This window comes from Falco biarmicus, chromosome 5 (assembly GCF_023638135.1).
Source record: "Falco biarmicus isolate bFalBia1 chromosome 5, bFalBia1.pri, whole genome shotgun sequence".
In the NCBI taxonomy this organism is placed as follows: domain Eukaryota; kingdom Metazoa; phylum Chordata; class Aves; order Falconiformes; family Falconidae; genus Falco; species Falco biarmicus.
Genome location: NC_079292.1, coordinates 38,258,574 through 38,273,779, shown reverse-complemented (window position 1 = coordinate 38,273,779; position 15,206 = coordinate 38,258,574). Strand labels below are relative to the sequence as shown.

Sequence of the window (15,206 nt, the reverse complement as noted above, 5' to 3'; positions counted from 1 at the left end):
ACTAAGATCACTGAGCATATACCTTTACAAAGAGCAGCAGGGCATGCTCACGCCACAAGGCTTTCCCCTCAGAAACACAGGGAATGGGTGGATGCTAAACTTAAGGGCGTGGGTGGGTATAAGGTCAGTAGAACATTATTTACTGAAAAATACCAGGCATTCACTGACTGTCCAGGATGAACCACTGTATTTAACCCTGTGTCTCACCTCAGTATTTTTATGAGGTCCTGAAAATGCTTAATTATTATGCGTGTGCACAGGCCCAAATTTACGGAGGCACATGCCTGCTCAAATAGTTCTTCCTGTGTTTAGCTTCCGACTGACTCTGAGCGTAAGAAATATTATATATAAAAAAGTCCTCCTGCTTAACAGAAGTGGAGAACAATCACACCCATCATCAATCAATCAATCAAGTCCAGGAAGGAAAAAATATATAAACATGTACATTTATGTATGTGTATATATAGTGTCCCAGGAAAGCTTGGAGAATTTAAAAGGACAAGTAAATGAGCTACTTTTCAGTACTCTATACATTTTAAACAAAAATTGAAGTATATGTCAATTAATTCATTCTGCCCTCTTAGTTTACTTCGGGGTAATAACACAACATGCTACAAATTACCCTCCTCTCCTGTGTCCAGAATCAAATCCAATTTCAAACTGGTCTTTCCTTGTAATACTGGATTCAAACAGGGAACATCGTTGAACATTGCTATTGCAAGTACAGGCAGATCTTTTCCAGCTAAACCCTGCTTACTTGTATGTGTTTTTTTGTTATGAATATATTTGTTTGCCTCTGTGTGTGTGCATACACAGACAAAGCTATACTTCAGCCATTTTCATATTTGCACTGAGCAACAAACAGTACAAATTGTCCACGCCTTGGGATACAGGATTTAGAGCTTTATTTTAGAGCTAAATTTATCTGAGGAAAAGCACCACAAGAAATGCAAACCATGACAGCTGCAATTTGATTGAAAATCTGCAGAGTTGGAGGCGGCCAGGGACCACACTGTTTCTTAGAGATTTTAGGAGGGGGATGTGACTGGGAGCAGCAGCTGGGATGCTCAGCCACTGTCCCAAGCAGGCTGGGCAGAGGTGTCTGTCACAAATGCCGTGACTCCTTGCTGGCTGGTGTACACAGGGCCTGATATAATTTGTACCATAAATACAGTACAGAGGTGGGAAGTGTGGCGGGGACAGCAAGAAACAGCTGCCCGACAAGGCCATCCCCTGCTGCTGGCGGGAACTGCACCCTGCTGCTGCCAGACTCGGGCTCTCCTGCTGGCTCCCATGCTCTCATAGAGTTGTGGCTTTCCTTTTTAATTATTTTTTTTTTTTCTTCTTTTGAGGCAGGGAGCAAGGCGGTCAGGAATTGAGAACCAGGAGGAAAACACCACCTAGCCAAAAATCAAACTGGTGGAACCTCTGGTCACAGACGTGGGCCTGTTATAAATGCCTCTATCGTAACCTTGCCATAGAGAAGCTGATCTTCCTCCCCATGGTTTCTATATATTTTTAAATAAAGCTGAAAAGAACAGTTCAAAGGAAGCAGACGTTTGTAACTATCAAAATAATTTAAACATACAAATACTACAGTGGATTTTCCAGGCACTGCCAGGAATTTTAAAGAAACCTTCACCTCTGCAGTTCAGAGTACCCTCTGAAACCTTCAGACAATATACAATTCCTCACCTGGTTTCAGTTTGTCATATGTACACTTTTGCAAGTGCTGGAATGCCTAAACTAAAATTTATTTCTTTCAATGTGCAGAATTCAGAAGCATCTATTATAGGAGAGAAGACAGATAATCCTTAGGGCCTCATTTTCAGAGTTTCCTTTACTTAAACTAGATCTGTGTACTGGATTTTTTCAAATCATTGCTGTTCACGGGCTATTCTCTCTAGTCATTGTTCAGAATGTGAATTTACTGCCATGACTTGGCAGAGTACATTCAGTGCCATGTATAATTTGATAACACATTGTTTGACATTTCCTTTTTTTTTTTGGGGGGGGGGGGGGGGGGGAGGGGCAGGGCAGGGGAAAGAAGGGAAGGCTTTCTGACAGCTCAACAAGATTTGGGGGTGGGGGGATAGGATGGGGATATGACACAACAATAAAATAAAGCCCACCTGTGCTACTAACTCATTATGATGTAGAGACAGCAGCTTTCTATGAAATATTTTATAACAGTGCTGCTGGGAAGGTGAGAGTAATACAGCATGAACAGGGCCAGAAACCCCAAAATACCTCTGAAATTTAAGAGTGTAAAGGGGCTCATTCCAGACAAATTGGAATACATACAAAACCTTCCTTGTTTTCCACTTGAAGAAAGATTTCAGGGCAAGCTCTCACCACCACCCCATTTTTTTTTTCTTGTCTCCTTTTCTGTAGCATGCAGCTCATCCTCACATAGAATCTGCATGCAGGGGAAGAGCTGAGCAGCACCGGGCAGAATCAAACAACACACTTTTTGGCCCAAAGGGCAGCCTCAGCCACTCACTCAGACCCTGACAGGGGAAAAGGAAAAAAAAAGAAAAGAGGCATTTCTATATTCTCTATTCAAAAGGCTATCGCTTCATGCCAAAGCAGCAGGTACTTTAGTCTGTGCTCTGCGCCCTTTTCGGGACACACGCCGTGGCCTGGCAGGTAGGACGGGGTGCCCACCAGGGCTGCCTCACGCTCGGTCCCCCTGCTCCCCCCCGGGTGCGGGGGCGGCGGCCGGAGGCAGCCAAGCCTGCAGCGCACCGCGGGGTCCGTTCCCAGGGCAGGCGGTGGGGAGCAGGGGTTGCTCCCCCCACCGGTTACCGAAGCGGTCCGAGGAACGCGGCCCGGCCCCGCCGAGCTCAGACCCGGGCTTCCCAGCGCCGAAGCACCGAGCTCGGCACGCTCATTAACGGCCGCCTGCGGGAGAGCAGGAACCCGCCCCACGGAGCCGTCGCCACCCGCTCGGCGGCGGCTCGCTCGCGCCCCCTAGCGGCGGCCCCGCGGCGGGGCCCGGGCACCGGGCGGGTCAGCAGCCCGCGGCGGCCCCGGCTGGTCCGCCCGCCCCCCCGCGCCTCGGCCCAGGCCACCGCGGCGCCAGCGGCCGGCTCGTCTGAGCAGCGAGGCCGGCGCTGCAGCACGGCCGCACCGGCAGCCAGCCGCAGCTGCACCCGACGGTACGTTTCAGAAATTTAGGGCCTTGAGAAGAGAACGAGGTGCATTCAAAGCGCAGCGTTAGCGCTACCGCACCGCACCAACAACCGACACAACTATTTTTCATCAGTATCTGTCCTCAGAGTAGGGGCCTCTCCTCCAGGATCTCGATCTTGCTACAACAGAAAGCAGCTCTACTCCCTACACGCACAGCATCGGGTATCTGCTTTAAAAAAAAAAAAAAAAATAATTCACAAGGCATAACCACAACTTAACTCCTTAATCTGCTTTACCTCTGTTAAGAAGGCATCACAAATGTGGAACATTGTTCCAGCCCTCCTCATGCCTACGTCTATTTAATCAGAGATAGCATTTCAGGAGAACTGTACAACAGATGTTGCGTTGCACTCAAGATTGTTCAAATTAAAATGGCACCAGTCTTGCAAAAGCACCTGTCTAGATTTCATCTGAGTCAAAAATAAAAATTTCAATAAAGTGATGCAACGTATGCAAACTTATACCTCCCAATAAATCATACAGACTAGTTCCGTGCCATTTTTTCCCATCCAAAATTAAGCAGGGTTCAGAGTGGCACAGGTGCTCTCTCCCCTTAGTCTTTCTTTAAAACACTGCATCACACACATGCATACAAGGTTAAATACAGGGAAGAGATTATAGTTTGATGCTTCCATCCAGTACAGAACAACATTTGGAAACATCCCTCCTGGCACCCTAGAACTGAATCTATAAATGTACATTCTAAAACTCATAAGATTAAAATTAGAGGACTTGACTTCCGATACCTTCAGAACTTGAGCTTACGTATTGCCTTTTACTGGAATAATTGTATCACTGACAATTACTGACACTAAGTATTTTTTATTTTTTAAACAGGACACTAATTTATCTCAGAAGACAACACAGAAACTTGCTGATGCCAGTTCCAACACAGTCAGAGAACACTACCTAGAAGTACTTCAGAAAGGGGACAGCTTAATTGTTATATTTCTAAGTTAGGCAACTACTTGGTCTGTGTCAGCTTTCCAGTGTTTTACTTCATGTAGCTCTCAGACAAGCACTGCCCAAAGGAAACCACACCCAATAAAGGAAATATAATTTTTGAAAGCCTTTTGAAAAGGATGAATTGTATTTTATTTGAGACTTGAGGCACAAACAGGGAAAGCTCAACTAAAATTCAAAAGGCAGTGGGAGAAAAAAGTAATGGTATGCTAAATGCTCCCACAAAAAGGGGACAAACCCATCATTAGATAAACCTGCCAGGTCGCACTGTTAAAAACAAAACAAAACAAAAACAAACAAACCACAAGCATCTCTATCTACCCAACATTTTCACCAGGTTCAAACACCCTTAGCAGCAACAGGGATTACAGGAAACATCACCAAGAAGTCTGGTCTGCCTACGTGTCCAGGAAACTTGAGCTTTCATGAACCGCCAGGTAAAATGATGGCACAAACTCTTGTACATTAAGCACAACTCAACTGCATTGACCTAACTCAACAACATCCATGATGTTACAGTACAGAATAGGGCTGAATAAACTATGTGCTGTGGAAGAGGCCCAAAAATCTTCACCCAAAGACTGCTAGGAGTATAAACTAGCAGGAAGTTAGACAGGGGTAGGAGGAAGATCAGTCATTGCAAGCATAGATGAAACTCAGGAGTGTCGATCTTACAAACTGCTCCCTTACAGGGACAAAAGAAAATATTCTTTTGCCTAAACGAATCATAAGCACAAGACGCCCCCAAAAGCTCAGATATAATTATCTATTGCTTTTTTTAATCTGACTATAAGACTTCCTTTTAATGTAAAACTTAATGCTCAAATTACATTGCATTGTGGTAGACAGTCATTTATATAGAAAAGACCAGATAATGAACTTCAGCCCTCTGATAAAAAGCAGAAGTGGGAATTAAGGTACCTGATCTGTAGCACGAACAAAGACACAGGGAGGAAAATAAAATATTCTCTGGACTTTAGTTTAGAAAAAGGGAGGACAGATTACTATGACCTGTACATGGAATACCCAGACACCGTAACTAGCAAGTTATCCAGGGTTTTTGCATTTGTCATACCGTAATCCATAAAATCCTTCCCAAGCAGTCAGACATAAGCTGAGACTGTCTTCGGTGTGAACACCTACCAAACAGAGGTGTGAACTCAAAATAAAGCAGGGCAATTAACAGCCCTGCTCACTCAGACATGTTCAGGAAGGCAGCAATGGGTAATGCATGTGCTGCTCTCGTAAGAAAGGCAGAGCACCTGCAATGGCCCTTCTTTACCTCTCACCTTTGCTTTCCAGTCCCATGAAACTCCCATTTCTCATCCCTCCTGCACTTGCAGGCAGTTTCAACAGGAGAGAGAAAGAGTCATGTCACTCTTCTGGCCTGAAAGTCGCCCCAACTAACCATGAAATTGGTGTTCCTCTCTTAAGCACGCTCTGAACCCACTAGAATGTAGGGGATGGGCAGTGTCATCTCTTCCCTTCTTTCTCAACAAATGGAGAAAGCTAGTCCTCCCTTTCTGAGAAAGGCATGCTAAACTGACAGAAGATTTTCATACATCCTCCTCTTTCTTTTCAGCTAGAGGAAACTGAGCCGACCAGCTGCAGTGAAAAAACCTGCTCGCCTGCCCCACATAACAATGCTATTATCCCCACACAGGATGCCAAGGCTGTGCATCCTGCTCTTGGACCTACCCACCTAGAAGTCCAAACCCAGTTAGCAGGTTTGTTTGCTTGCACTTCCTTGGGGAGAAAGGACAATCCAGCAAGATAATTGTTATTCAGAATTCAAAGTGAAGCACTGCTTTGTTATAATGACAACTCTGGTCTCCAATTAGCCGCAGGTACTAAACAAGATTCACCTACATCACGAAAAACAATGATCGAATACTTTCAGACAGCAAATAAAACCTCTGAGAAACACCAATTAGTTAAAAACCCTTCTGCTCGAATAAGAGGCTTTTCTAAAAACAACAACAACACAATTTAAAAAAGGAGAAAACAAACAAGAACAGATCCTCCCAAGATCTGATCCACACGTACTCAACTGGCAGGCCAAACCTCTGCTCTGCCTGACAAGAATTATTTTTAATAACATGGGAGAAGTGAAGGGGGAAGGTACAGAGCAGCTACATCAATTACAGAAGAGAAAAAAACAGCCTTCCTTAGGGAAATTGATGGATATTCTTTTTCCTCAGGGTCATGATTTCCTCCGGTAAGAACATACTTCATGTCCCACTCACCCACACCCAACCTGCCTCAGTCAAGAGCTGCATGCACTCTCGCTACAGTCATGTCCTGGTTTTGGCTGGGATAGAGTTAATTTTCTTCTTAGTAGCTGGTACAGTGCTGTGTTTTGGATTTAATATGAGAATAAGGTTGATAGCACACTGATGTCTTAGAGTAAGCACTACTTAGCAAGGTCAAGGACTTTTTGGTTTCCCATGTCTGCCAGTGAGCAGCTGCACAAGAAGCCGAGCGAAAGCAAAGTCAGGACAGCTGACCCAAACTAGCCAAAGGGATATTCCATACCATAGAATGTCATGCTCAGTATAAAACTGGGGGGAGCTGGCTGGGAGCCAGCTACTCAGGGACTGGCTGGGCATCAGTCAGTGAGTGGTGAGCAATTACATTGTGCATCACTTTCCCCTCCTCATCTTATTTTATTCCTCTCTTCCCCCCCCCCCCCCCCTTCATCACAGTTATTATTGTTATTATTTTTATTTCAATTATATAAGCTGTTCCTATCTCAACCCACAGGTTTTACCTTTTTCTGATTCTCCTCCTCAACCCACTGGAGGTCGGAGTGGGGAAGTGAGCAAGCAGCTGTGTGATACTTCGTTGCTGGCTGGGGTTAAACCAGAGCAAGTCACTACTGTGCTTTATGAACCACCCCAACACTAATGTGAACTACAGGTCATTGGATCAAGGAAGCTGCCCCTCATCCATGTCCCTGATGTGACCTGTTTGTGTAGTTGTGGGCAACACGAACAAGGGTCTGTGGTGCAAGGAATGCTGAGAGCCTTTGCTGCTGATCCGGTAGGGCAACAAGGCTTTGTAAAGTGCATGCCCATATACACAGCCTTATAGTAACAGACAATGCTACTGTGAGGCAATACTGATTTTTATCTTAAAAAAAAAAAAAAAAAAAAAAGGAGTGGGGAGGGGGAGAAAAGGAGCACCAAGCTGCTAAAAGTCAAGTAATTCATGTGGCCTTGGTGCTGCCTGGGCCTTAAGATCCAGTTCTTACCTCACAGGGATGTACCAGGTATGCTGTTGAGGCTCTTAAATAATTTTGTCCACACTTAAGTAGGGAAAGAAAAAAAAAAAAAAGGTAGTGAAAAAATACCTAAATGTTCATCTTCCTCAGGCTATGCGACTCATTAACATAAGCAACAAGAACATCAGAGCTCTGAAATATACGTACCATTTCCTTGAATGCACTTTCTATGGCCCCAATAACCAGGCACTCATGTGGGATCTTCTTCTCAGTGAAGAAGCGCGTCGGAGGGGTGCTGGGTGAGCCTGGGGCCCCCACACCACCACGCAGGGAGGCCGCCCGTGTCAGCGTCCTGCTGTTGGTGGCCGGGTTGTCAGGCTCCTCTCCCAGGCAGGTGGGTGGGAGAACAGCGGTGTTCTTCAGGATGTCCACAATCTCCTGCAGCTGCTCCAAGATATGGTGCTGCAGCAGTTTGGAAGCGACCACAGCTGCCCCCGACCCAGCATGTCCATCAAACAGGGACCAGTAGTACAGGTTGATCCCATCTGTGTCCTGGAGAAGCAGCAGGGGAAGAAAGGAAAAGAAGAGAAATGGTCACTGTTACACAGCCACAGGTGAGGTGACTGGTGGCACAGGTGCAGCAGGTGAAACACAGGTAACCTTCCCAGAGGTAACCTTCTTTCTGAAATGGAGAAATAATTACTGTTTTAGTACAACTCTGACAGGAAGAAGCGATGCTTATTTTTCCCCACACATCCCCACCATTTTTTCCCCTTTTCCTTAATCCCGTCAAAAAAATACTTTAAAAAAGGCTGAACTTGCAATCTTTCTTACTTTACCAGCCGTTGCAGGATGCACTGACCAAGCACAGCCTACCACTATGAGACCGAGTTAATTTCTATGTAATTGGAATAAAAGCACTCAAAAATCAAATCATTGATAAATGATGGATCTACCACCATGGAGACCAAAATTCTAAACAAGAGAGCACCTGAGACTTCTGTGACAGATCTTGTTTTTCACCAGGCATGAGACAAAGGACCTCAGTTTGACATCTAGTAACAAGACATGATCCCCACTTCCATGACTGGTAAAAAAGGTCAATCTGTGTGGACAGATGGGACAGCTCAGGCTTTCCTTGCCTGTGCCAGCCCAGGAACCAGCACAGTGGTCCTCAAGGATGGTTGACACAGGTGGAATCAGCTGCACTCCACATGTGCTAACCTACACATTCACTGCCTAGTTCTTCCCAGTCCTCTGAAAAGTTTCCTCTGCAATACTGGAGTTACATACCCTCTGACCAGAAGAGCTATGCAAGTGTTTTGATATAGCTCTTGGCATAATAGTTGATTTTAGATCTTATATTTTAGCTCAACTCCTAGCATGCCGGTCAGCACATTTTCTCTCATACACACAGAGTATCTGGAAAAGTAAATCTTGTAGACCTCGTCATTAAAATTAAAGTATGTGCGGTGATGTTATATATTTGTTCAGCAGTTATTGATCATTGACGTGATTTTCAAATATTTCTCCCTCTCTGCTCCACACAGTCTCCTCTGACAGGTGTAAGTCTGCTCCACTATTGTTCTGATTTGAGCAGAAACCATGTTTTTGTGGCGAGGTGCCCTATCACTCCGATAGGACACATTAACCCAGGGCTGGAGGCAGACCAAGTTCTGGGCAGCACGAGCTCCTATCTGCCCGAAAAAAACAAGGAGCCATACCCTAGATAACCTCAGGTTTCTGGGGAGAAATTAACTTAGAAATCCTCAGGGAACCATTTAAAGCATATCTGTCTTTACACGGTAGCATATTTGGCAGCAGTATGTGGAAAGAGTCTTTCCAGTCTCTCCCCTCCATTTCTTCTTAATCTTGCACCTTCTCCTAGCTATATTGAAACAACTGTTTGTGGGATGGCCTTATGAGTCAGATGTGGGTGGACTTACACAGATTTAGAAATAAACCATTTTGCAAGGAACTGGAATCAGGCAATACTGTTGCAAAACACCTCATACTAAGAAAGCATAACCTAGATCTCACTGCAGGCAAAGAACTTAAAATTACATCTGGATGTCACACTAACTGTGGTCTAATTTAGGATAACAGATATGGTTTGTTTCATTCACCCAAACACTGTTCCGTTACGCGACAGATCAGCATATAGTCTAGGCACCACCTGCATCCCAGCAGCACCTCGTGCCCAAATGACTGCTTATTTCAAACTTATGGACAGGGCTGTGAACTGCAGCTCAATTTTACTTTCTGCTGTTCCAGGTGCTCCACAAAGGTGCCAACCACTGGATGCAGGACATGGCAGACAGGTTGGCATAAGAACACCATGAATTGTCATTTGCAGATCCAAAAGACATCATTCATCGTTGCCCTGAGTTACAAAATCCAAAACCTTATGCAAAATGTCTTTTAGCAACATGTATATAGACCATCACTACAAGTTCATGCTGTTCATTGCTGAATGAGCATTGCTACTTACAACTTACCTTGTTCGAATGCACATTTAAAAGCTGTCATTATAAAAATTACGTAAGTACTTTTTTATTTTTTAGTTTATAGCACTGCTGCTGTTATAAAGTTCAAACAGACTCTTAACCAGTGCATTAACAATAGTCATCTACAGAGTAGAGTTCCTCCAAGAAAAGGAATTCAGCTGTCTACTGTGTACCCTTCATTTCATTGCTGAAATGTTGAGAAAAGGGGAGTATTTTCCTACAGTACTGGATTACTTACCACAGTAAGGATCATACAGGATACATCTTATAATGGTGGAAAACCCAGTAAATGTACACATTTCCAAATGTGGCTCCTTAGCCAGACCCACCCACTTGCCCAGTCTGGTAAATTCACAAAAAACTGTTGTGCAACTTCACCCCTGAAGGCATGACTGGCAGTTGCGCTAGCTTCCTTTGGGCTCAGAATCCATCCAAGTTCACACAACAGTTGGCTGTAAAATTCTTCTTAAGCCATTTTTAACAGATAACAGATTACTAAACCACCTGTTTGTAAAAACAGATTGCTATTCATGCAAAATCTAAAGTATTTTGCCAACAGAAACAAGTGCCCCAAAGTAAATGTATTTCAGCTGAAAACTGAAACCATTTATTCAAAATGGCAACACTGGGCCTCCTGAGAGCTGTAGATCAAACTACCTCTGCTCCCATTCTTCTGTTAGGGTTTGGCTCCCTGGCCAAAATCCACCTCATGATGCAACATGGATAATGCTTCCACAGCTTAATGTCCTCCTGTCATTTGAAAGGTACTACTCCTTAGAAGATGTGCTGCCTTTTGGGGGAAAAGCATAAAGGCATTACGCTTCTGATTGAAATGGAAGTGTTTTACCTTCCACCTAGAGCAGGAAGATATTTTGTTGTCACCCTCCCCCTGCACCCAAACTACAACAGAAACTTACAATTAAGAACAAGTTTAACCTCCCACACACACTGATTTTCTTCAGTTTTCTAAAGCAAACACCTAGCAAAGTCTGTATTAGAGCTTTTCAAAAGCTAAAAGATGACAGTTATTAACACAATTCACTCTCATTATTATGAGCAAAACACTGGATACGTCCTGTACCGAACAAACCTCATGTGAACTTGGTAGCCAAATAAGGGGCCATCAGAGACTGGGAAGCTTTACAACAGAGCAAAACAATGGCCCGTGACAAAAAGTGAAATTGAAATGTTACCGCTTATTTCCTCTAAGCTAATGGGCAGCACAAATTAGGACAGGGAAGCTCACATGGGTCTGAGCCATATTATGAGACTGTCACTGACATAAACATGGCATGGCCATGTCAGCTATAGTGTTTCTGCTGGAGTTCACTGATCTTGTCCTTTTTGGACTAGTAATTTGTAAACAAGAGGGTGTTGCTATTAGTTCAGCTAAGTTCAGACATCTACAGCACACACCTCCAAGACAGTTCTCTAAATTGCCCTTATTCTCAGCAGAGAGAAAAACACTCCTGCACTTTCAGACTATGCTCATCTCATTCCAAAGTGGATTTATTTCTCCCTATCAATTGCAGAAGTACCCTAGATAACCGAGAGGTCTGTATTATAAGCATATACAGTCAAGGGAGATGACTACCACAATACTGTTCTTGTAAACATGTTCTGTGTGAGATGCTCTAGGGCCTTAACTTCAGTCAGGTTCTGCAGGCATTACTGACACCTAAATATTAGTCTCCAAAAACCCTTATGTATTCGTAAGAAGCTTCATTTACTTTTGAACTACCAAAGAGAGTATAACCACAAATAACCCATTAGTTGTCTAAAAAAGGAACAAACAAATACCCTTCCCCCACCCTGAGAATAAAAAGAGCGAGTCCATTTGAAAGAAACGAATTCTCCAAAACCATACCAATTTGATGAGAATTAACTATATGGTGCAAATAAAGTAGCAACTCAGAGAATGAACAAGGGCCAGCAGTCAGGGCAGACAGATGAGACAAAGAGCACAAAAAGGTCCTTGCTTTTCCTCCCACAGCTGAGATGACCTATTTTGGTGTGCATATGCATAGCTGTTCTCTCTCTTTCACATTTGGGAGCTTGAACTTCCTCCTGAAAGTATCAACATTCTGCAGACTCTCAAAGAACAAGACATCTATTTGTATGAGCTCTGGTGGTATTCTGTCAAAAGCAGTCTTTCAAACACCAATCTCCATTTGTTCTTTTAACTGGACAGAGCCCTCAAGTAGGAGTATGATCAGTCAGAGTGATTTAGATTTTCTTTCAAAAGATTCAGACTTAACAACATTCTGAATGGCTACCAAGTACACGAAGAGCAAACAGATCCTTCACTGCAGTGACCTTACAATCCATTTCCAGAATGTACTAGGAAATTTAATAAGCTTTAGGCTCCACAACTGCTGACCTAGCTTTCAGGAAGGTTCAGTTGTCTCCTGAGTTTTGTAACTGTAAAACATAACTAAGATATGCAAAGTTTTGGGTCAAGCAATGGAAGAGAAATCATGAAAGATAATGCATATATATATATATACACACACACACATAATTGGTGCCAAGTTATAGCAAAAAAGAAAAAAGGCTGCCTTAGCAATCAATTTGGGACAATTTTTTCAGGTAAGCTAGATAGTAGTTCTACATTGCAAAGCTTCAGATTTTTTTTTTCAATGAAGCCAATTCAAAAAAGCAAATAAATCATGTTGCCACTAAAGAGCTATTCTAAAAACCACAACTCATCACAACTTCTATTGTTCCAAATATGAACGACACTCACAAAATGCATTAGAGCGCACCTTTAGTTCTCATAAAATCTGAAATGAGTGGGCAACTGCTACCCCATACTCAGAGAAAATTCTCCTAACGTTACCAATATGTTCAACTACCTGTGGCAGGCAACCAGCCTCATGTCACACAAAACAAATACTCCATCCCGTCTTTATGGCAAAGAAAACTGCAGAATTATTAATCATGTATCCTCACATTACAATGACAATTAATGATGCATCACATTAAGTCCTGCAACCTGCCTGTCACTATGACAATATCCTGGGATAGGATTCCCATTTCATTCATTGATGGTCTTCAGTATTTCTCATTAAGGTACGCCATAGTTAAAGGCATTTAAAAATCGTACCAGTGAAAAAGCTGCACAATTTTAAGTGAATGCTCCTGAATGGGGACAGAGGACAAATATGATTAATCAAGCAGCAGTGGAGTGGGGTGGGGGGGGGGGAGAATTATTTTAGGGTTGGATCTGCAGAGTCTTTCCTCTCACTGTTCTGCTCAGTTTATCAACCATTCTTTCAAGAAAAAAAACCCAACTTATTTATGCTGTTTAACAGGTTTCCTTGGATTTTTGTGTGTTGAGACTAAACAAATGTTCACTTCTCCATCTCTTCATTTCTGGCCCACCATCACTTCCTTCCCACCCCTGGAAGCTCTGCAGAGTCCAGCTGCAGAGTCCAGGCCATGACAGCCATGTCCGTGTGGACAACCCATGGATCAACGACTCCCTTACGCTACCTTGCCAAAGCACAGGGCTGCATCAGTGGTGTTAGCATTAAACAACAACAATCACATGACCTCAGGTGCAGCTGACATTTAAGTTTCACAAATTTCCCAGAAAGCAGGGTAAACCAAAGATGGTACATGGCCTTCTCAATGGCTGTATGAAAAAAAAATATCTGAGGACAATGAAATAGACTCTGTTAAATCAAAAGACAGTTTAAGTTCCAGTTCCTATTTCCCTTGTGCTCCACCTTTAAAAAAACTAAACAAGAAAAGAAGACATTTTTCTTTTCATCGGACAAGTACTCAATAAACTTCTTCCCTCATCCCTTCTTCCTTCAGTATTTCTGCAAGGTGCTTCACCACTCTGAGACAATTTCAGATCATGTGTTACAGTGGCATTTCCCTATGAGGCATCTGCAGTATTCAGCCTCTGGCCTTCTAACTAAATACTTGCCAGTTCAATATTATACCATTCACTGGAGTGTCTCAAGCCTGTATTTCTACATCTTATTGATACAGAGAGTAAGTTACATTTAACACCAAGTTCATACACTCCTTAAAAAAATATTTCCTAACAATGCCATATGAGGGCAAACCACAATTTTATACTTTGCAGTATAAAAATATGAAAACATAAAACCAGGACACATTATAGAAATGTGTACACCTTTTTTTTTAAGACATATTCAACCAGCAAAAATCATACCAAGGAAAAAATCCTACTAATTGCTAGTGTAAGACTGCCCTCTAGTAGAAAACCTTCTCCAAAAATATGCTGCCTGTTTTGGGAAAATATATTATAAATTTAAATTCACAAGCTGTGGTCTAATAACATGGTAGAATAGGTTTTACACAGCTAAATAACGAGTGCTATCACACTCACTCAAATTTCATGTAAAAAAACAGAAGTAAAACTGTAGATGAGAAAAGAACATATAAAGAACACTAACAAGTAGGATGAAACCAGCATACTATATATTATACAGATCAGCTGGCTCCTCACTTCAGACATTATGCTCATTTCTGGTCAAAACATGTCAGAAATAAAAGAAAGAACAGAAGTTTTGAAATAAAAATATTTCCCCCAAGAAGCCTGAAAGGGAGTGGCTGTTTATTCAAAAATCAAGATCAAAGACACAGAATCAAAGTAGGAAATACACTAGTAAAGAGAGGAAGAGAAATTAGAAAATTCTGTTAAATACTTCATGTAACACAGTGTAACTGGATATTTAACAAGGCTGAATAGCATTAATTTTTAAATGCACAAAAAGAACAGCTATCAAAAATATGCAGCCAGTTTCTAGATCTTACCATTACAATGTCATAACAGCATGATGACCACAATGATAGATACCATCAAGGCTACTGAAGACACCTTTCCAGTAATAAAACAGTTTTATATCCCTTTATTTTTATTGTAATCTAAATATCGTAGCTATGTAATGTTTGGAAAAAGACATTGGAAACAAACATGAAGGAGATTATTAACCATGCAGTATTGTATGTACAACATAGCATGCCTTTTGCTCGAGAAGCATTTGATACTACTCAAAGCTGCAAGTTAACAGGATAATGCTACAAAGCTGCTTCTATCCCATGCACATCCCCAAAATTTGAAAATAGAGGCAAATTCAGTACAGCTACATTCACCCACATTCCACATGCAGAGGCCCCTGACCAGTATTTCACACTGTAGGCCTGGAACTTAAATGTGGTGTCAGACCGAAGCCAGTACCTCTGCACAGTACCCAGCTGTGTCTACCCAGGCTGGTGTCTGCACAGCGGTCTTTGCAGTGTTCTGTGTGCATGACACAGCGATGTCCTTTGTGTCAAAA

At 42.7% G+C, this 15,206-nt stretch overlaps 1 protein-coding gene across 3 annotated transcripts in view; it reads right to left on the bottom strand.

Annotated features, from left to right (window-relative positions):
* The window catches only part of PPM1H (protein phosphatase, Mg2+/Mn2+ dependent 1H), a 144,915-nt gene that overhangs the window by 62,105 nt on the left and 67,604 nt on the right, over positions 1-15,206 (bottom strand). For all 3 annotated transcript variants that reach the window (XM_056340507.1, XM_056340505.1, XM_056340506.1), the window contains exon 3: positions 7,589-7,933. In XM_056340507.1, coding sequence (XP_056196482.1) covers positions 7,589-7,933 — 345 coding nt within the window. The remainder of the gene's footprint in view (positions 1-7,588; positions 7,934-15,206) is intronic.